This window comes from Ornithorhynchus anatinus, chromosome 11 (genome assembly GCF_004115215.2).
Source record: "Ornithorhynchus anatinus isolate Pmale09 chromosome 11, mOrnAna1.pri.v4, whole genome shotgun sequence".
Lineage (NCBI taxonomy): Eukaryota > Metazoa > Chordata > Mammalia > Monotremata > Ornithorhynchidae > Ornithorhynchus > Ornithorhynchus anatinus.
In genome coordinates, this window is record NC_041738.1 from 35,693,260 (window position 1) to 35,716,210 (window position 22,951).

Genomic DNA, 22,951 nt, shown 5'->3' on the forward strand with positions numbered 1-22,951 from the left:
CTTCCATCCTGCCCTGGAACAAGGTCGGACGAAGCAGAAATTGCAGCCTGTGGCCTTGACCTCTTCTCTGTCACCCGAGTGTCAAGGCATGCTGCTCGGGGGAGGTACCTCCTGCCCTTCTCCCCCTCAAAAAAGCCACTCGGGTTTCCAGGCTGGATTTAGTTCCCTGCCCTCCCATTTTAGTCTTGCTTTGGGTCACGATCTGTTCAGGATTAGGGATTTCCAAGTAATGGTCCTGGATAGTTATAATACAGAGGATGAGAGAACGCCTCCAAAATATCAGGGCAAAAACACAGGGAGGTGACTTGGCCTTATGGTTCTTGAGAACAGTATTACTGAATGCATGCTTGGCGTGCAAACCTCTGAGAATGTACTTGCTGTCTGTTCATCATCAGTCATCATCGGTGGTCTTTATCGAGCGCTTATTGTGTGCAGAGCATTGTTCTAAGCGCTTGGGAGAGTAGAATTCAACAGAGTTGGTAGACACTTTCCCTGCCAACAGTGAGTTTAGAGGGGGAACCAGACATTGATTCAAAAAAGATTATTATAATATATAATTTATAGATATGTACATAAGTGCTGTTTATCACCAATTTTCTGTGGTCCTCACCCTAATCACTACTTTTTCTCATCTCCCCCCCCCCATTAAAATGGGAGGATGAGGAGATATTAAGATGGGAGGATCAGGAGATAAGTAAGGATCAGTAGATGTAGGGAGGAACCAGAAAGGAAAGCTGAATGAAGGGAGTGCAAAAGTTGTAAAATGGGAAGGAAAAAATAATGGTCTGATTACTTCCTTTATGATATATTGAGAGGTCAGAGAAGTTGAAGTCTTTTTCTGCTTTTTTCATTTTTGCTCCATATTTCAAATCTTGCTTACAGTTTCTAATACTCACGTAAATGTTTGAGACATTTCCAGTGATTCAATTTAACAAAGTGGTGGTCATATGAATAGAAGCTTAGCCATTTAAATAAATAGGGGGACAGAGGCAGGAAAATGGATTGGTCCTTTTTTTTCCCTGGTTGATTGAAGATTTTGTTAACTCTGGAAAGAACAATATGAAAAAAGGAGCAACTCTGCATTTGAAGATGGAATTTGTATTGGGTTTCTGTTTCCTTTTACTGCTCTGAAAGAAACGGTAGCAAATTTCAAGTAGCAAATCAATCAGTGGTACCTTCTGAGTGCTTATTGTGTGCAGAAAACTGTACTAAGCACTCGGGTGAAACGGTAGCAAATTTCAAGTAGCGAATCAATCAGTGGTACTTACTGAGTGCTTATTGTGTGCAGAAAACTGTACTAAGCACTCGGGAAAATATAATACAGTAGAATTGTTAAGCACACAATGAGTTACAGTCTAGAACGAGTTTCTATGTTATGAATTTGTGTGTTTTTAAACTTCACAGACATTAGCACACAGTCAGTGTGTCTGCTTATTCAATTTTTTTATTAAAAGATACAAATAATTCTCTACATTTCTACTGTCATAACAAATATTAAATACATGATGAGGAAATTTGTAAACTTAACTATGTTATTTTGCCTTTAGATAAATGAGCTACTTATGCAGTACACTATAATAACATAGTTTCTTGTGATGTTTTCACAAGGAGAAGAGAATAACAAATATTTTCAAGAGCCTTGGTAATTAAAACAATTTGACATCAGGACATCAAGCTTTATTCCAAAGTGAAAGCTACAAAGAATAATGCTTGTCTTTCTACCAGTCATCTCACATTTTTGTTTTTGTTTGGATTGACGGGTGTAGGAGAGAGAATTTTGTAAAATAAGACATACCCCTTTAAACAACTTAAGCATAAATCTGGCTGATGGTGAGTATGGAATGGCCAGAACTCTTCATTTTCCATCCAAACCAATTTTTACAGAAAATCCTTAGATAATCAGGAAGTATTATTTTTTTTCTGATTTTCATATAAATTTGTATTGATCTTTATTTTAGAAGATTGAATACCTTAGGTCATATGTGTATGAATTCATATCTAATACACTCACTTGTAAGTTGGTAGAGTCTGGCTGCTTGTCATGTGACCATTCCCACAATTTTATTTGCTTGCTTCTGAATATATTGTAAAATCTCATCACTGCCAAGTTAACATTACAAGTAGGAGCCAACTGCTTTAAAATTTGAGAAGAAAATCAGGGAGAAGTAAGACTATTTTAAAAGACTGCGGTAAGCCTATAACACACTGTTTTTGAGGAATTGCATTGAAGAGCAAGTTAAAAGTAATTATTATTATTGCTATTATTATTACAATATGAAATGGTTACTTTGTGCTAAACGCTAGGGTAGATGCAAGACAGTGGGGATCAGACACAGTCTCTTTGCCACAGGGGCTCACGGTCCAAGCGGTTAGAAAGAGCACAGAAAAGGAGACAGTGACACAGAGAGGCCTAGTGACCTGCCCCAAGTCACAGAGCAAGCCAGGGTGGAGCTGGGACTAGACCACGGATCTCTCAACTTTCAGTCCTGTGCTTTTTTCACTAAACCAGTCTTTATAGCTATTTTAAAATATTAATTCCATTTCTTGGTGCAGATATTCAGTTTTGACAGATTGTCGCAAGTGTCAACCAGTAAACGGTATTTAAACGAAAATGTTTCTTCGGGGCCTGGCAATATATTGTTTCCCTGGGTAGCATCCGGTTCTACTTTGTAGCAAATCACTCAGAATTCCTTTTATTAAGATGATGATACAGATGGACCTTCCATAACCCAAAATAAATTTCAGGATTTGTCCAGAAAAGCAACACTTAATTTTTCCCATCCATTTCCATCCCTTTTTGTTAACTACTAATAAAGTCCAATAAATTAAAGAGAAACTCTTTACAGAGAAAAAGAAACTGTAGGAACATATATTTGTCATAGGAAATAACTTCGTTAACGGCAATACATATCCCATAGAGAATAACTGATTGACCCTTCCCCGTGATGCTGCGAGTAGAAAACCTAGTCTCGGTTTAACCCTTTTCTAGTAAAAATCTTCTAGAATTTTCTGATAAATTGTAGAGAATCGGAGCTGGAGAAATGAGGAATATTACCGAGCCAAGGTGGTAGATTAATCAGCACCATTTCCGCTTTATTTCAGATCATAACCTTTTAGAAAACTGTGATGCATCACGGCCTTTCATTCTTTTACAGTGAGTCGCTCGAGATCTAGCTCAGTCTTAATAACCACAGTGGTAATAGCCTGGGGTAACAGAGGGGTGGGAGGTGGAGGAGGGGAAGAGAAAGGATAAAGAAGTCTTCTCTGGAACTTTGGCTTTGGGGAGTAAAACCATTATTTCTACCCCCACAAGTTTTAAGACAAGGCAGGCAGCCTAGCTAACCACTTTTGACCCTCGAGAGACAGATGGGAACCAGCCACCAAGATACCAGCTCTTCTTCCCGTGTGATCCCTAGTTGGCAGACCTCAGACCCCCCGAAAAAGAAAGAAAATATTTCTGAGAAACTAGAAAAGAGAGAAGAGGAGGAAGAAAAAGGGAAGGACGGGGGAGGAAAGGATTTTTAAAATGGTATTTAAACTGCTTACTATGTGTCAAACACGGTTTTAAGTGCCAGGTAAAATACAAGTTAATCACGTCGGCCAAAGTCATTGTCTCACAGACTAAATAAGAGGGCCACGAGAAAGCTATAGATGGAGTTTCCCGGAATTTTCCAGATTTCCCCTTTCCCTCCCTGCCTTTCACAGCTATTTCCTAATACATCACAGAAACTCAAAAGATGTTTGCTAGCCATTAATATTAATCAATATCATTTTGTTTCTAAGCCCTATCATCATGAAAAAATAGATTGGCAGAAATGATTAAAATTTTCATGAAGGGAAACATAATAATCTGCTACCAATTAATTTCCCCAAGCACGGAAGTATAAGTTTATGCTGATTTAAAAGTTTTGATTTTTTAATAATGTCTAACATGAATATATGATATTAAGAGTTACAAAAAGAAAATTGAACACAGAAAACTATGATGGCATAAGCAATAAGATTCAACTTTTTCCTCTTCCAAAAGCTAAATAGACAGGCACTCAAGAAGTTGAAGTCCCCTATTCCCTCCGTCCATAAAATTTTACTGGTTTTTATCAAGTAATAGAACTTAGAGATGGAAAAAGACTTTTCAGATAATCAGTTTCATATCACTTCCAATTTAGGTTACTCCCCAAAACGGATAGATGCTAAAGAGCCAGGTGATCCCACTCTAATTTCCAGATTTTTTTGCCAGTCCAGCTGAGCCCTGAATGCACTGGCTACCCAGTCCGGAGCTTACCTGGTTTGTGTTTATCTGTATGTCGATATAATGTTGGAACCAGCAGTACCTTTGAGATGTTTAATTTAAGAAATGACTTATTAAGCGGCAGCCTTTTCACCCCAAAGCAAAGTCCATCCAGCACTTTAGACCTGTATCTGGTGCTTAACAAATACCATGGGAAAAAAATGGTCTTTTCACCCTCAAACCCTAAACACCCCTGTCATTACTGAACCCGGAACCTTCTCTAACTGATCGGCCTCTCCCTGGGGCCCTTTCTCTCTGTCCTTTACCTGATTATCTCTCTAGTCCTTCCTGATTTCTTGTCTTCACAAGCAGGGCCAGATTAATACAGGGGCTCACAGGGCTGCGGAGGTGAGGGGAGTGCCGCCACCCTCAATCACCGTGTAGCGGATGGAGCATGCTTTACGCCCCAGTCACCCCCTCTTCTGCCGGGGAGCCCCCTTCCCTCCTTGCCATTTTGGCCTGTTGCTTGAGGGAGAGAATGCTTGAGCCACAGCCCTGCCCAAAGCAGCTCAGAAGACACCCCTCCCCACCCCTCCAACTGCCAGCTCAGGGAAGGGGAGAGAGTCCCCAGGCCTGTAGGGAGAGAAGCGGGGACAGGTCACTTCCTCACGGGTTCTCTCTCCCCCTCGGCCCCTACAAAACTTGGCTGCAAGGGAACGGACCTTTAGCCCGAAGAAAACCTAGCTGGCCGGGATCATCAAGCATACTAATAGTCCCAGTTAGTTAGATTAGTTAGTTAATGCTAACAGCTGGGGGACTATGGGAGTCACATCACCCTCCAAAGCACAAACAAAGGGTGTGATTTCACATTGGTTATTGGAGAAGATACCAGTTTTTAGAAACAAATGAAGGGTTAGGGGAATAGAAGAAGAAAACCAAGAGAGCGTTTGGAAAGGAGATGCAGAGGATCTGCATAGGGTGTTCAAGGGTAGAAATGCAGTATCATTCTTCAGTGTCACGCACTCTAAATTAAAAAAAAAAAAAAGGCACACCTCGCCTCTTTTGAAGAAATGATGTCCGCCTCCAGTGCTTCACTTGACTGTGCCATCCGTTTTATGTCTACGGGGCTTGACGTGGGCCGAATTGAAACCCTATTAACTCTTTTGCTCTTTCCTCTTGTGACCGTGTTTGCAGGCTCACGGTCACTCCTTGTGGAGGATCGAGCCGAGTGAAGGAGTGGTGCCCCCAGAGACGGAGGTCCTGCTGACTCTGACAGCCCATTTGGATGACACGCTGAAGTTCCAAGACACTGTCATCTTGGTCATAGAAAACAGCAACACATATAAAATTCCCGTCCAGGCCTTAGGAATCGGCACCACCATCGTTACAGATAAGCCTTTTGCTCCAGCCCTCAACCTGGGAGCGCATTTCAGGTAGGTACACCCTGGGAGATGTCATTTTTATATCTTACTTGTAAGTAGACACCAGAAGAGATGTACTCTGGAAAATTAGCTCACAAAACCTAGCTGAAATATTCATTATTGTGATTTTTTTCAGAACAAAGATCTCTCCCCTTTTAGAGCACTCTTCCCTAGCGGTCATCCCAGGAGAGAGAAAATCCAAAACATTAGGTCCTAATGCATGAAGCATTTCCAAGTAGAAAAATCCAAGTGGTTGGTCTGGAATGGAAATGTGACAAGGGCTGGGAGATATGTGTATATATACTTATTCATGAGTCTCCAGCCGAGCCAGTTAGCTGGTCCTGGTTGACTTTAAAGTGCTTGTTTGATTTGTGCTTGTCCATTTCAGTGCTGGGGCTGTAACTCATACAAGGTCTTGCCAGCACACAGGGCCCCGAACACGATGTGGCCAGTGTCAGTTCATTTTTCATGTGGTTCTGGTCCTCTCTGCCATCTTTCAAGATTTTCCAAACCACCGGAACTGGTTGCAAGACTTCAGGAAAATGAAATAATGAAGGGTCCAAACTAGCCGGAGGAGCGGTTTTTTCCTCTTTGTCCTGAAGTTGTTCTGGATGCTTATTTTAACTCAATTTAAAGTTCATTTGTGATTCTAGTCCCTAGTAAAAGCACGTTATCTTTGCAACAGGATTCTTTGGGTAGCTTTCCGTGGTTAATCTCATATTCTTGAGCTGTGCTATTTGTTCGGGGGGATAAACTCTGTTCTGGGAATTCAGGAGACCTGGGTTCTAGTCTGGGTTCTGCCTGTAATCTGGGTGAAGACTGCACATTACCTTCACAGCATGCTGCACCCCAACCCACCTCTCAACTGGGAAATGACTGTCAGAGACTGGACCTTGGGCAAGTTGCTTAGCTTCTCAGCGCAACTATAAATTGGGGATGATCGCACGCCCCGTGTGTGACCCGAATTGTGTCCAATCTGATTATCTTGTATCTGCTCCAGCACTTAGTACGGTGTCTGGCACGTAGTAAATGCTAAATACCACTTTTTTTAAAGGGGGGGGGGACAAGAGGGTGTGAGTAGCACCATGCAAAATACTAGACCAGTAATCAGTTTTCCTGCACAGGTTTGTGGCCCTGGAGTCTCAGGACTGAGGCTCATCTGTCATTCCTCATGGAAGGTTCAGTCATGCTTCTTGATTATGCATGGTGTGGTTCAATTCTGAATATCCAGCAAACCCAGTTTTTAGGTGCATGTTCTCCTTGATCAGCCAGGAAAGTGCAAAACCCTCTCTCTGTTCCATTGAGAAATGCTGTTGTCATGTGTTGAGTGATATTATACTTGGCTCTTAGACTTTCCTTGGATGGTAAATCTGTGTATCGTAGGAATTTCCCTCTAACTTTTCATAAGATACTCGAGCTGTGCTTACTTATCATATGTGGCTCCAGCCTTACTGTAGTTAGGCTAGTTACGGAAGGGAAAGAGTGAAAGACTTTTGGGAAGCTCACTAAAATGGAAAACGGTGCTGAAATTTTGTTTCCTCCCTACCAGTGAAACTATGTTTAGAGGGGTTTGGTTCCAGTCAAAAGCCTCAAAGTAGTATTATATTTCAAGTACATCAGCTGGGAAACAGCCAATATAAATGTACTTTCTGCCCTTCAAGAGGTCATCTGGCTTTGTTGAAGGCTGAATGGTCATAGAACTTTCTTCCACCGTTTCCAAAAGACCCAGTCTCTTTGCTCAAGGTCTCTTTCCAGGGCAGTACAAAGATTTTGGTTGAGATAATCACAACTATGGCTCTCTCCCCCTGGGGCAAAAGATTAATCGAGGTAATTTTTTCAGATATTGTGCCCCTACTACTTTTAACATTCTTAACTGAAGCCAATGACATTCCCTAAAGCTTCTGGGTCTATTTCTTGCTCAATGACTCCATTTCTGAGGCAAAACCAGAAGCAACCCTCTGAGGTAGTTCTGAATGGTCCATTCTTTTCTAGATGCATCCAGTGAGAATTAACTTAATTTCCCAGGCTATTAGGATAAAATAACCTCAAGTACATTAGGATAAAATAACCTCAAGTACATTTCTGAAGAAATGTGTAGTAGAATTTGATACCCGTGGCTAACATCCATCCCTTCTAGCTCTAGTAGCAACTAATGACATGTTGGTTTAGTCTTCCTTGCTCCTTACTGCCCTGGGTCACGTGGATAACTACCGGATGATGCTCTAAGCTCTGGTTGATAAGTCGTCAGTTTGGTCCATAAATTCCATTTGCCTTCAATACCTCTCTTTTTCTAACATGTTTGCTTCACATTTAATAGAACCTCTGGGACAGCACCCATTTTTTGTAGACCCTTACCCTGGGAGGGCTGTTGGACTCGAGAGATGAGACTGCGCTAAAAGTGAGTTTCCCTGCTTCCCACCTTCTCTTCGCTCCTCTCTCTCTAGTGTGGATCCCTGTCGCTACCACTTCAAGATAACTAACGTAGGACGCCGCACCCACCAATTATACTGGATGACGGAAGGCTTCTCTCGTTATCAGAAGAGGGACCGCAACCCGGGGCATGCCGATGGCAAAGCTTCATCCCATCTCCAAGAAAACAACACGCCGGTATTCAAGCTACATCCTATCAGGATGGAGATGATTCCGGGCAAGACTGTCGACATGCTCCTGGAAGGATATTCTGCTACTCCAAGGGTAAAAGAAAGGCATAACTAAAAGTCTCTTTTATTTCCAATTAAATGTTTGGAAATATTTACTAATTTTTTTCTAGATACTTTAGATATTTTCTAGGTACTAATCGTAGAAAAAAATTTCTCTTTTTTTCCAGGATTGCTTTAGGGCCACAAGTTACCATGGTAGCAGTAGTGCCTTTCATGGCTTGGGCATCGCTGGTTGCTAAGGTTCTGGTGGTTTCTATAGCTACCTTAAACCCAATTTAAAATATCAATTAAAGAAGCACCTGACTGCTGGCAAAAGCAACAAGACTATATCACAGGATTAGGCAGGCACTGATTGGAGAAATCTAGATTTCAAATTATCTTCAATCTGAGCTATTTCACCGTAATTTTTTTTTACTATAAAACCATCCTAATCACACACACACACACACACACACACACACAGACACGCACATTCAATCTCTCTCTCTCTCATCCATTGTACTTTAGCTGCTGTATCCTTTCCCTCCCCTGCCAGCCATAGGGCCATATTCCACTTCTTTCCCCCTTGCAACCATAAACGACCCTAGATTTATATATTTTTAAAGGAATTGGTTCTGAGATTCTGAGAGATTTTACTTTTTTTTTTAATTCTTGCTACAAGCCCTCATTGCTAATCCATTTTTATTTCTCCTCTCAATTGAAATGGGGCTATCGCATCCAGGATGTGGATCCTAAAAAGCTTCTTCTTGTGTCAGTAGCAGTGTGATCTCTCCCCATGACCTCCTAGCTTAGTGAAATCCAGCCTCCTCTACCAAAAGACTAGCTCAATAGTCAAGTCTGAGAAGCTGCGAAGCCTAGCGGATAGAGTCAGAAGAACCTGGGTTCTAATCCCTGCTCTGTCACTTGTCTGCTGTAGAGCCGTGGACAAGTCATTTAACTTCTCTGGGCTTCAGTTACCTCATCTAATAATAATGATGTTGGTATTTGTTAAGCGCTTACTATGTGCCGAGCACTGTTCTAAGCGCTGGGGTAGACATAGGGGAATCAGGTTGTCCCACGTGGGGCTCACAGTCTTATTCCCCATGTTACAGATGAGGGAACTGAGGCACAGAGAAGTTAACTGACTTGCCCACAGTCACACAGCGACAAGTGGCAGAGCTGGGATTCGAACTCTAAAATGGGACTTAAGACTGTGAGCTCCGTGTGGGAGATGGACCGTGTCCAACCTGACCAGCTTATATCTATCCCAGGGCTTGGTACAGTGCCTGGCACATAGTAAGCACTTAACAAATACCATAAAAAAGGGTCTGGGATTCATTTATTTCATTCAATAGTATTTATTGAGCGCTTACTATGTGCTAAGCGCTTAGAATGTACAAATCGTTAACAGATAGAAGCAGTCCCTGCCCTTTGACGGGGCTTACAGTCTAATCGGGGGACGACGGACGGACAAGAACAATAGCAGTAAATAGAATCAAGGGGATGAACATCTCATTAAAACAATAGCAAATAAATAGAATCGAGGCGATGTATATTTCATTAAAAAATAAATAGGTAAAATTGAAGCATGTACAAAGCCTCTCTGATATTCTCTGTAACCATAACATCAGGCATTTGAGATGCCAGGACTTTTCACTGCAGCTTTTTGCTAGAACTTAAACCTGCTCAGGGGACTCAGAATACTTTTCTCTGATTTTGGCCAATTGCCCCATTTAGGTCTGTCCCAGACTCGGTCTCCCTCTGCTCATCCTTTTCTGGCTCCCTAGACCTCAAGATTTCCAATAACATGTGAGCTTGAGAGAGAATATCCTGCCTGCCACTTTCAGGGCTTGACTGAGAGGAGGGGTACGTGCCACTGCACTGAAGCTCCGGTGACACAGCGACCTCTCCATGCTCCAGAGGCTGCCAAACTGATGTTGCCGAAGTGATTGAGCAATATCATCGGGGGTAGACGTGCAAGGGTAACTAGGAAGCCCTGAAACCTTCCAGGGGTTTCCTTTCCTGACCATCTTAGGAAATTATATTGAAGTTGTCTGGTGACTGCCCCATTATGGATAGCGGGGAAAGCCGGCTTGCCCGGTGGAATTTATTAGCATTGTCTCGGTTTCCTAATGCAACAGATCATTTCCAACCTTCATAGTTTTCTAATCTTATAGTACTCTCGTGTACAGGTAGTCAAGGAGAGGCTGCTTTGCCATGCCATTATAGGAAAGAAGACTGGCAAGGAGCAGATCATGGCGGTGGATATCACTTGCGAATTTATTGCCCCCCTTCTCCAACTTTCAGCCAAGCAGCTTACTTTTCACGTGGAGAAGGTAAGTGAAACAAGATTTACTAGCTTTCTGTGGCCAGGCTGATTTTAGGTTAATGTATAATTTTTTAATTTTAGAATCTAAGTCTTAATGAACTGATATGAAACTCCAAAGCCCTTATCAGGTATTGTTTTACTGCTCTCTCAGACTTTCAACACCCAAAAATTGAACAGCTCTGAAAGCTGTATGTAGAAAATGCTTCATTAAATTCTAAAGGCCTGATCCCAAGTTCATTCGGTAGCAATGCATTGGCAATGCCTTATTTGGTCATTTTACCTTGGTAAGATTAAAAAATAATATATAGGAAAGAAACTATGTGATGGTTTTCCTCCTTAACATCTTAGTGTTTTTAGTTGGAGTAGCATCTGCCCTCCTTGTTACGGACCACTTTGTCCATGATTTATCCAAACTACTCTCAAACTTACTGAAATTTTCCTGCTGATGTAACTTTCTGTGGTAATAGATCCCATGTACTTATCATCCCAGTGTGAATTTTTCTATTTGTGTTAAGCCTACCACTTTCAAGCTTCAATAGGTATCCCATCTTCCTGGTGCCGTATAGAACTGCAGGCCTCCGTTGAGAATAATTCAAGGAAATACTGAGATATAGACTCTTATTTGTGGTGATCAGTCCCCTCTGTGGTCAGGCAAAGGTTGATTGCTAGTTATACATCCGACGTCCCTTCAAGAGCCCCATGGCTTCTGCTGGCAGTGGCAAGAATATTCTGGCTTAGCCCAGGAATACAGTCAGTAGCGTTTATTGAGCGCTCACTGTTTGCAAGATTCAATTGGCAAGAGCAGAAGAGAAACATGGAACCAGATTCTGACATCAGAGGCAGCAAGTATCAAAGGATTGGCCACTCTTTTAGGGTGGGTCAGTTCACCAGGGGAGCAGAGCTTCTGTGTGTCACTAAAAAACTCAGACTCATTGGTGATAAACAAATGGGGCCATCACCACCCCTGAGAAACCAAACTATCTGGGGAAATGACAACACTTGGAGACTCCTATCACAGCAGATTAATTCTGACAGTGACCATCTGGTGGAAAAAGAACTCCTGGGATTTCATTTTTTTTATACTCTTACCTATTATTGAGCCTGAATCATAATATTTTTTATATCTTGCTGGGGAATGTAGGAAGGACTTTATGGAAACTGATCTCACAAAATAATAATAATGATAATAATCATTATCATTATTATTATGGTATTAAGCACTTACTACATGCCAAGCACTGTATCAAGTGCTGGGGTAGATACTAGTATTCAGGTTGGACACAATCCCTGCCCCAGCCCCCATTTGAATCCCCATTTTACAGATGAGAAAGTTGGGGCACAGAAAGGTTAAGTGACTTGCGCAAGGTCACACAGAAGACGAGTGGCAGAGCTGGGATTATAACCCAGGTCCTCTGACTCCCAGGCCCATGCTCTTTCCACTAGGTTTTTTTTGTTTTTTTCTCCTAAAGCTAAGGGACTCGCAATATCATCATTCATGTGAGTTACATCAGCCTGTCCCAAAGTTGCATCCATCATTCTTTACACCCCCAAAAAGTCTGGGCAAGAGCTGAAGTGTCTTTCAAGTCATTTTTTTAAAAATGTGTCAGAAGTGTCCAATCTGGAAAGAGACAAAAGGCTTTCTGTGATGGATTCTGACTTTGAGGGTGATTTCTCTTGAAGTGATACTTGTCAAGGAGTGAAGCAATATGGATGAGACTTGTTGATTTGTTTTTGTAATTTGTGTTCTTTGTTCTGTGTCTCTGTCACTTGTACTTTGTTGTTTATGGAGCTGAGGCCTCTGAATTCCCTTGAGGTGCCTATATTCGGAGGTTTTATGTCTCCAAGTATCTCTAATGATTAGAGGCTAAGAGTAGTCTTTGCCCTTCCCTCAGGGGTGGGGGCGGGGTGTGGGAGAGCTCCACTTTTTTTTTCAGTTTTCCAATCTTCTCATTTCACTAATGTCACAATATTTTGCCTGACATATCCATCTTTGGTTACATAAGAATTTGGTATTGCAGTTAGACAAACTTCAACAATTTTTTACAATGATTGGGTGTCACACTCTATGATAGTATGCATTATGAAGCATATAGTAGACATGGATTATTAGATTTTTTTTTTTAAGGAGGGAGGGAGTTGAGATATCCAGAGTTTGTTTGATTGATCTTAAATCACTCAGCCAGAAATTCAACCTCAATTTTCTAGTTCTCAATTTGGCATCTGATTACCACACCATTTAAAAAATGCTTCATCTTCTCCCCAAATCTACTATGATTATGAGAGAACTGGGTTGCTTTGGTTATCGCCGCATATATTTTTACTAGGGGGTGACTTTGTAGGAAGCGGGGTGAGGATAGAAAAGTAGAATTTGAGAGAAGATCCCTTGAGATACTTCTGGGAAAGATGGGAGAGTCGAAGAGGGGGCTGGAGAAGGAGGTGAGGTGTCGTCTATCTTGCCCCCGACCCTTCAACCTCGTCCTGCCTCCGGCCTGAAACCCCCTCCCCCTTCATCTCCAAAAGATGTCACTCTTTCCTCCTTCAAAATCTTATTTAAATCACATCTCCCAGCGACCTTCTTCAACAAAGCCCTCATTTCCTCTACTCCCTCTCCCTTTGCATATCACCCTGTAGACTGTAAACTCCCTCCAAAATGGAACCTCACTATGGGCAGCCTACCATGTCTGTTGTATTGTACTCTCCCAAGTGCTTAGTAGAGTGCTCTGCACACAGTAAGTGCTCAATAAATATGATTGATTGATAATTGATTGATTGCACTGGATATGTACCCTTTGTTTACCCCAAACTCAGCCCTATGGCACTTAAATACATATCAGAAATTTATTTTAATGTCTGTCTATCCCTCTAAACACGAAACTCCTTGTGAGCAGGGGTCGTGTCTTCTAATTCTGTTATGTTGTTCTCTCCCGAGTGCTTAGTACAGTGCTCTGTACAAAGTAAATGCTCAGTTGAATTTAAGATGGTCTTGTGTCTTCCTATTTTTCCTCTCTTTTCCTTCTCTCCTCAGTCCTTTCATTTGCTTCTGTTCCTCCTCTTCCCCCACAGCTTGAAGGGGACACAATGGCCTGTGTCTTCTATGGTCCACAAATCTGGAAAAAGTTGTACGTAGGATTCAGAGTCAGGTCACTTTGGTTCTAGTTCTGACTATCCCATTGTTCTGTTGTGCGGTCACGTGGTGGCTCAGTTACTTCCTCCGTAAAATGGAGATGGTAATACCAACCTTTTATTCATTCATTCTTTCAATAGTATTTATTGAGCGCTTACTATGTGCAGAGCACTGTACTAAGCGCTTGGAATGTACAAATCGGCAACAGATAGAGACAGTCCCTGCCCTTTGACGGGCTTACAGTCTAATCGGGGGAGACAGGCAGACGAGAACAGTGGCAATAAATAGAGTCAAGGGGAAGAACATCTCATTAAAACAATGGCAAATAAATAGAATCAGGGTGATGTACAACTCATTAAACAAAATAAATAGGGTGATGAAGATAGATAAAATGAGGTAATTGAAGTGTCAGCTTTGAATAAAATTAAGTCAATCTAGAAATTCAAGGTATTAAAATCAGCCACTTTTAGTATTGGAATCTATCTAATGCCTTCTTCAGTAAAGAATGGATTAAAGAATTCATTGAGTTTCTCAACTTTCTCCTTTTCATCCCTGACTATGCCTTTTACCTTACAATTGTCAAATGGCCTCTGATTCCTAGCCAATTTCCTGCATTCTATTCTTGAAGAATTTTTTTGCTAGTAGTTTAGTGATCCTTTGCTAGGACTCTTTAAATTCTTCTTTAGCAGCCTAATTTTCTAGCTGCTCTTAGGTGGAGAAAATTTTGCTGCTTCCTCCCATTCAATATGATGCCATTATGCTACGCTACTTTCATTCAGTCGTATTTATTGAGAGCTTGCCCTGTGCAGAGCACTGTATTAAGCACTTGGGAGAGTACAATGCAACAGTAAACTGACACGTTCTTGCATTAGGACAGTGGAAGGAGTAAGGACCTGGGAGTCAGAGGACCTGGGTTCTAATCCTGGCTCCACCATTTGCCTGCTATGTGTCCTTGAGCAAGTCACCTAGCTTCTCTAGGGAAGCAGCGTGGTTCAGTGGAAAGAGCCCGGGCTTGGGAGCCAGAGGTCATGGGTTCGAATCCCGGCTCTGCCACTCCTCAGCTGTGTGACCGTGGGCAAGTCACTCAACTTCTCTGTGCCTCAGTTACCTCATCTGTAAAATGGGGATTAACTGTGAGCCTCAAGTGGGACAACCTGATGACCATGTATCTACCCCAGCGCTTAGAACAGTGCTCTGCACATAGTAAGCGCTTAACAAATACCGACAAATACCGACATAATCTGTTCCTCAGCCTCCTCAACTGTAAAATGCGTATGCAAGTACCTGTTCTCTCTCCTACTTAGACTGTGAGTCGTATGTGGAACAACGACCGTGTCCTGATTAACTTGTATCTATCTACCCCAGCGCTTAGAACGGTCTTTGCCACATTGTAAATGCTTAACAAATACCACAAAAATAATAATAATGACGTAATTTCATTTTTACTGTATTTTTTAAGTGCTTACTATGTGCCAGGCACTGTATTGAACGCTGCGGCCGACACAAGCTATTCAGGTTGGACACAATCCCTGTCTCACATGGGGCTCACAGTCTTATCCCTGTTTTCCAGATGAGGTAACTCAGGCCCAGAGAAGTTAAGTTACTTACCCAAGCTCACGCAGCAGATAAGTGGTGGAGCCAAGATTAGAACCCAGATTCTTCCGACTCCCAGGCCTGTGCTCTCTCCACTGGCCACGCTGCTTCGCACAGAGTGTATTATATGGCATCGTCTGGAAGCCCTCCTGAACACCCCAATCCGAAACATTTCTCCAGGGGAATCTTTGACCTTCTCTCCTTGCTCTAGAAATAATAATAATAATAGTAATAATAATTCTGGTATTTGTTAAGCACTTACTATGTGCAAGGCATTGTACTAAGCGCTGCGGTGGATCCAAGAAAACTGGGTTGGACCCTGTCCCTGTCCCACGTGGGGCTCATAGTCTCAATCCCCTTTTTACAGGTGAAGTAACTGAGGCCCAGAGAATTGATGTGACTTGCCCAAGGTCACACAGCAGGCAAATGACAGAGCGGGGATTAGAACCCATGACCTTTTGACTTCCAAGCCCGTGCCGTTATTCACTACACCATGCTGCTTCTCATAGAAGCCATTACATCGATTGATTGATTCTCTTCCCAATTTCCTGTTAACACAGGGACCATTTCCAACTTGGGCATAGTGGGAGGCGGAGCGCTTATAAATTTGTGCTGCAGTCACCCCTCTGACGGAGCGCCCTGAGGTGGCCGCTCCACTCATTTACCGTCGGACGTCAGCCCCACGTACCACTCTGTATGGACTTTCCTGTTCACCTCACGAGAGTTTCTTTCCATTTTTAAAAGGTGACTTTATAGAGTTTCTTTCCATTTTTAAAAGGTGACTTTATCCCTCAGGTGACCTCTTTTACCCAGACAGTTAGCCGTGCGTGGCTTTCAGTTTGGTCACTTAGCTTATTTTGTTTGTCACTCATTTCTCTGGGTTTCCAAGACGATGTCTCTAACATATTACATCTTTGCTCCCCTCACTGGGTTCATGAGCTCACCTGCAGGGATAGCGAGCTGGCTCTTCTCATCCTTCAACATGCTTGGGCAGCTGATTCAGTTCAACCAAACTTTCAAAAACTATGTCCATTGGCAGGACGTTTTCAACCAAGTGCTTTATATTCCTATTCCAAAAAGGTTGCGGATTTTCGCTAGGAAATCTCCCCTGTTCTCATTAATTGTGTTCATTTCCAGAATCCTCGGGATGTCCTGACTGCCGAATTCCAGCCCCTGGCCCTAAAGAACATTTCATCCTTGCCCCTGAGTGTGTGTCTTTTAGTAAAAGAGCCCTTCTTCCTCTGTGACGTCAATCAGTCCCTTCTTCCCTCGGCTCCTCAGGTAAGACTACACTGGACTTATGTCCCGAGATCACTGGAAAATATGCTTCTTCATTACCCTCATTATTATTGAAGCAGCGTGGCTCAGTGGAAAGAGCCCGGGCTTCGGAGTCATAGGTCATGGGTTCGACTCCCAGCTCTGCCACTTGTCAGCTGTGTGACTGCGGGCGAGTCACTTAACTTCTCTGTGCCTCAGTTACCTCATCTGTAAAATGGGAATTAACTGTGAGCCTCACGTGGGACAACCTGATTACCCTGTATCTACCCCAGCGCTTAGAACAGTGCTCTGCACATAGTAAGCGCTTAACAAATACCAACATTATTATTATTATTATTATTATTGATAATAATAATGCAAACATATACGTGCACGTGGAGGCGTTAGCATAGACAACCTTATCGGAATGCCTATTTAGTCCATCCCAAGTTGGGCTGGATTTTACAACTCTGTAGTCCCCCAAGAGCCCAAGCAGGGAGAAAGTCGGGGGTTTTCATAATCAAAAATCCAACACTAGCCAAGAACATCATTATATTTATATTAAAATTTAGGCTGAAGCTGATGCCGTTTTGAGGATTGCCCGGGAAAATGATTCAGGGATGCTCAATGTGAGGAATGCGGCAAATACTTGCACTGTATAAGAGTATCGTCTCAAATATCACCTAGTAAAATTGGCCGGCAAGGCAGGCAGTGGCCTGAATTCCGGATCAGGAAGTAACTGGTGAGGGGATGGGATTTTGCGCTTTTCTTCAGGGCTCGGTCAAGGTGATCAGCGTTTGGGGAACTGCAGTGTACAGTTGCCAGAAAACTCAGGGTGTGAGTTGGGCCTGCTCCCCCAAAGAGATTAACTTTCAGCATGTTCCTCGAAATTATTTCAGAAGTGTTTCTTGAGTTTTCATTCATTCATTCATTCAATAGTATTTATTGAGGGCTTACTATGTGCAGAGCACTGTACTAAGCACTTGGAATGGACAAATCGGCAACAGATAAAGTCCCTGCCCTTTGACGGGCTCACGGTCTAATCGGGGGAGACGGGCAGACAAGAACAATGGCAATAAATAGAGTCAAGGGGAAGAACATCTCATAAAAACGATGGCAAATAAATAGAATCAGGGTGATGTACATCTCATTAAACAAGATAAATAGGATGATGAAGATATATACAGTCGAGCGGACGAGTACGGTGCTGAGGGGGTGGGACGGGATGGGGGAGGAGGAGAGGGAAAGGGGGGAGAAGAGGGTTTAGCTGTGGAGAGGTGAAGGGGGTGGGTAGAGGGAGCAGAGGGAAAAGGGGAGCTCAGTCTGGGAAGGCCTCTTGGAGGAGGTGAGCTTTAAGTAGGGATTTGAAGAGGGGAAGAGAATCAGATTGTCGGAGGTGAGGAGGGAGGGCGTTCCGGGACCGCGGGAGGACGTGGCCCGGGGGTCGACGGCGGGATAGGCGAGACCGAGGGACGGTGGAGTTTTCACATAATAGGAATATGAATTGTGTAAAGTCTTTAAAAAAAGATTAGATCATATGCAGTTTTCTCTCTGGGTAAGTATTTTTGTTGGATACAGGCATAAAGTAAAAGTGTCAAGAGGATGTGGGTGAAATAGGAGAAGGCTAAAGCAAACCTACCCGGCAAATTCAGTAATAGAGCATCCTTACTGTGGACGATTGTTATGAGATGATTAGAAAACAATTAAATGCTTACAACATGAACCCTGGACGTGAAACCTATGATCTCAGAAGAAAATTAATGAGATCTCCTTACCCAACCATTGTTAAATCATTCCTTAATAACTGTTCCCTGCTCCTTTGTCAGGGGCCTTTAAAGCTTCTCAAAAATGATGAGATTGCCACTCTTTACCTTCGGAGAATATTCCACAAACCAACTGATAACACGCCACAGGAATTTTTTTAAAAATATTCAACTTGATAAATTTATTTTAGGTTTCTCCTGTTACCCCTTTGCATTTCATTCAGTGGTATTTATCCCCATTTATCCCCTGCATCCCTATTCCTCTATTATCTGAGCAGTCCCCTTCGTGAAACATAAAGCAAGTTTTTACAAGTTGTCAAAAGGGAACAAAATGTGTCATTGGGATTTGGCCTTCATTTGAATGTGATAAGTTTTAAACTTTTGCGACTCTGTTACTTGAAGTCCTATTAAATCATAATGTTGGTATTTGTTAAGCGCTGTGTGCCGAGCACTGTTCTAAACGCTGGGGTAGATACAGGGTAATCAGGTTGTCCCACGTGAGGCTCACAGTTAATCCCCATTTTAAAGATGAGGTAACTGAAGCACAGAGAAGTGAAGTGACTTGCCCACAGTCACACAGCTGACAAGTGGCAGAGCCGGGATTCGAACCTATGACCTCTGACTCCCAAGCCCAGGCTCTTTCCACTGAGCCACGCTGCTTCTCATGTATTAAATACATTAAATTAATTGATTAAAGAAATAAATTTATGAATTTAATTAATTTAAATTAATATCAATTAATTGAATGCATACATTAAATACAGTACAATTAAACTGTACGGAGGTTAGTAATTCTCCCGTCTTATTACAGCCTATTAAACTGGATACGGGGGCAGAAAAGGAGCTGTCCATCAAATTTGACCCTTCGTACAAAAGGGATTTGAACACTAGAGTCGCCGAGGAAGACCTGATGATCTCCTATCTGGAACACCCCCACGTGGACTACCTGGCCTTGCGGGCAGAGGTGCACTTCCCCAACCTGTCCTTCCAGACCTTGAGTTTGAATTTTGGCTGCATCCTGAATGATACCGAGGTGATCCGTCACGTTGAAATGACCAACTGCAGCCCACTGCTTGTGAAGTACCGTTGGTCCTTCCTACTGGATAACAACAAAAAGCAGATAAGGTACCGACAGCGCCGAAACCATTACTTCTGTGGTTTTCTTTCGTCGCCTTGGGATTCTCCCTCGTATTTTCACCTTCGCTCACTTGCAAAACGTGTGGCTGAAAGGTCTCTGTTTTCTCCCCTCGATCACTCTGCCAAACCTGAGTGGTCGGCGGACAAATCCAAGAGGCTCTGAGTTCAGTGGAAAATATTCTAGCTATCGTATTGTACTCTCCCAAACTCTTAGTATAGTCTTCTGCACACTGTAAGTGCTCAGAAAATATGATTGACTGGCACAGCCAAGGGGCATCAAGCTAAATGGAAAGTAGTCTAGCTATTGTATTGTAATAATAATAATGTTGGCATTTGCTAAGTGCTTACTATGTGCAGAGCACCGTTCTAAGCACTGGGGTAGATACAGGGTCATCAGGTTGTCCCACATGAGGCTCACCGTTAATCCCCATTTTACAGATGAGGTAACTGAGGCACAGAGAAGTGAAGTGACTTGCCCACAGTCACACAGCTGACAAGTGGCAGAGCTGGGAGTCGAACCCATGACCTCTGACTCCCAAGCCTGGGCTCTTTCCACTGAGCCACGCTGCCTCTCTATCTTGTACTCTCTCCAACCAATTACCACAGTGTGCTGCTTGCAGTAAGCATCAATAAATGCCATTGATTGATCAACAGAGAGGGAAGTGAGCCACATTAGCACCCTCAAAATTAATTTAATTTCTGCTAAAAATTTCAACTAATAGCGATGACTGTGAACATGTCCTTAGCCCAGAATCAAGTCACAGAATGATAAGAAAGTCCAAGATATTAGAAATGCTTTAAAAAGTTCACTTAACAAGGCATTCATGGTCATCATCGCTATCATCCTCATTACCCACGGAATTTATGTCGTGCGTACTTTGGGGCAGTGCGCTATGTAGTATACACCGAGTTCCTCTGACCTCGCCTCTTCAGATCTGAAGCTAGAGAAAGTCGGATCAACTGGTAAAGAACAGCTCCACAGGAGGAAGAAGATCGAGCCTGTAATATGGTGTCAGGGTTTGAATGCTTCCCACTCATTAAATTAGAATTGAGTTCATTTAAAAGATTAGAATTAGCAGCACCTGAACCCTTCATTTGGATTTCTGCAATTAAAATACATACTTCAATAAATCATCAAAAAAATGCCCATCTTTTAGGCCTGGGTGAAATTTATTTAGTCTAGCCTTTGTATATTTATATACCCATAAAGTCTTCATTGGAGCAGGGTCAGTCTACATATTTTAATTACCCTTGTCTTAATATCATCATTTTGGCAGCATCTCACATTTTCCCTTTTGTGACTTATTAGTACTTCTGTGTGATCAACGTAGTACATATGACAATCAGTCTTTCCTGTGCTTCCTTTTCTCTATTATTTTACCTCTTAATGAAGCAGTAATGTGTTCTTTCTGGGTCTTAAAGAAGACATTTAATGACTATCCAGTATAAAGTTAGAGTTGGCAGTTTTCAGTGAAGCCTTGCACAGCTCAGATTGCTCATTAAGTGGCCAGTAGATGAGCAGTGCGTTAGATATTGTTTTGGTTCTGTTGACATTGAGCATTTTGAATAATTTTGGAAAAGTCAGTCAGCCTGGTATAATGAGCATTAAATACCAGGTTGTGTGATGTATTTTAGTTTAACGAGTTTATTCCGACTAGGAGCAGAAAGGGCTTCCTCTGTTTTATTTTTGGCAGTCAGGTTATGCAGCTAAAACAGTGGTATTTCTAAGGTACATTGGCAAATTCTCAAGATGCTAGAGATGACATGGAGAGTTTGGTAGGGATTTATTAATTTATAAATTTATTTTGACCATTTGTCTTTCCTAGTCCTCTTTCTCTCCCTTGCTTATTTGAGGTCTACTGTGACTTGGGTGGTCATCATAAGGTAAATAAACCCAATATTCTCAGAAGATCATCGCTTCCCTCCAGAACCAACTGAAAGATTGCCCTGGTTGGTTCTGGTCATTTAACTCATTCTCAAACACACCATTTTACTTTGTAGTATTGCTCATTTACTGGAGGATCATTGAGCTGCGTAAAGGGGGACAGAAAAACATTAGACCATGGTTCTATTTTTTTCTTGACTGAGGGAGCAAATATGTTTTTTTTAGACAGAACACTGGAAATCAAAGTCAGGACTCCTAAATTCCAGACCCAAGTTTGCCACCAGCTTGCCATGTAGCCTGGGGTGTTTTATTTGAGATCTCTGTGCTTCAGTTTCTCAGTCTTCTCTGCCATCTCATAGGTCTGTCCTAAATGGTTTCAATTACTTTAACCCATTCTTAAATCCTTATCATCCCTTTTCTTCTCTTCCCTGAGCCGGCTCCGGATTTTCCTCCGATCCCTAAATTGTGGAACTCAGAATCGGACTCAGTCCTCGAAACGTGACAAATCGTCATAAGGAAATAATTATGTTGCAGAATCTAGATGTTGTGCTCCTCTTTCTGCACCCCAGGCTCATGATTCCTTTTTGTTGGCTCGTTTTCAGCCTGTAGGTTGTTGCTATTATGGTCAATTGCCCTTTTAGACAGGAAGGATTCAGGCAGATACTATAAAGTGAGCTACGAGGCAGTCTCTGCCTCCCAGTTCTTGCCGTTGGAGACACACATGGATGGGATTGTGAAGAGGTATAGCTAGGTGGGCAGGCACTAAACAAATTCGGAAATGAGTTAAGTAGTCAAATATTTACACCCCGTTCAGGCAAAGAGATAAGGGGCACTTTGTGGAGAAAGCAGCTGAACTGCCCGTCTCAGTTCTTATCAGGCCTTTTCAACCAGAGCCAGTCCTATCCTCCAAGGGTTTTTTCTCTTAAGTAGGTCTCCTCCTAAATAGGTAGATTTGCTTTTCTCACAGAAAAATATTCCTGAAACTGAAATGGGGAAACAAGAACCTCTTGCTGGTTGAAGGTCATCCTTAATAAATGTGCCAGCAACTATCTTCAGTTTTTAATTAGACTTTTTCCAGCCAATTCAGTTAATAGGAGAGATTTTTTTTCCCTTTCTTCTTTTCCTAGTGGGATTCTCAGAGCCCTTCTCTCGTCCCTCTCTCCTCTGTTGTCACGGTGCCCCAAGTACTTTGAAATGCCTGGATGAAAGGGACTAAAACCCCTTGTGTTCTACTGCAGGGGAGTCTGATTTCTGAATGGAAAGCGTATCAGTGTTGGGGAACGAATTATCTTTTCAACTTTTGCCTTCGTTCCCCGATCTAAGAACAAAGAGAGGGTTCTATGCAGTGAAACACCACAAGACAGTAAAACACAAGGACAATTACTGCATCAAAGAAATAAGTACCCAAATGTGTTTGTACCAGAGAGAATATTGAAGTTCATGGCAGACTTTTGTACCGACGCTGACAAATGATGGGTGCAGAGGAATCAGTACGAGTAATAAGAAAGCTAGAAAAAAGAAACGCAGGGATGAATTCTGGCATAAATATAACACCGCTGAAATACATTGCTTTGT

General features: G+C 42.4%; 1 protein-coding gene across 9 annotated transcripts in view; it reads left to right on the forward strand.

Moving 5' to 3' along the window:
* Positions 1–22,951, forward strand: part of HYDIN (HYDIN axonemal central pair apparatus protein) — a 335,154-nt gene that overhangs the window by 182,614 nt on the left and 129,589 nt on the right. For all 9 annotated transcript variants that reach the window (XR_005660565.1, XM_029074826.1, XM_039913571.1 and 6 more), the window contains 5 exons: positions 5,423–5,661; positions 8,094–8,343; positions 10,481–10,624; positions 16,472–16,615; positions 19,166–19,479. Coding sequence is in view for 8 of the 9 variants with exons in the window: in XM_029074826.1 (XP_028930659.1) it covers positions 5,423–5,661; positions 8,094–8,343; positions 10,481–10,624; positions 16,472–16,615; positions 19,166–19,479 (1,091 nt within the window). In the remaining variant the exon portion in view is untranslated. The remainder of the gene's footprint in view (positions 1–5,422; positions 5,662–8,093; positions 8,344–10,480; positions 10,625–16,471; positions 16,616–19,165; positions 19,480–22,951) is intronic.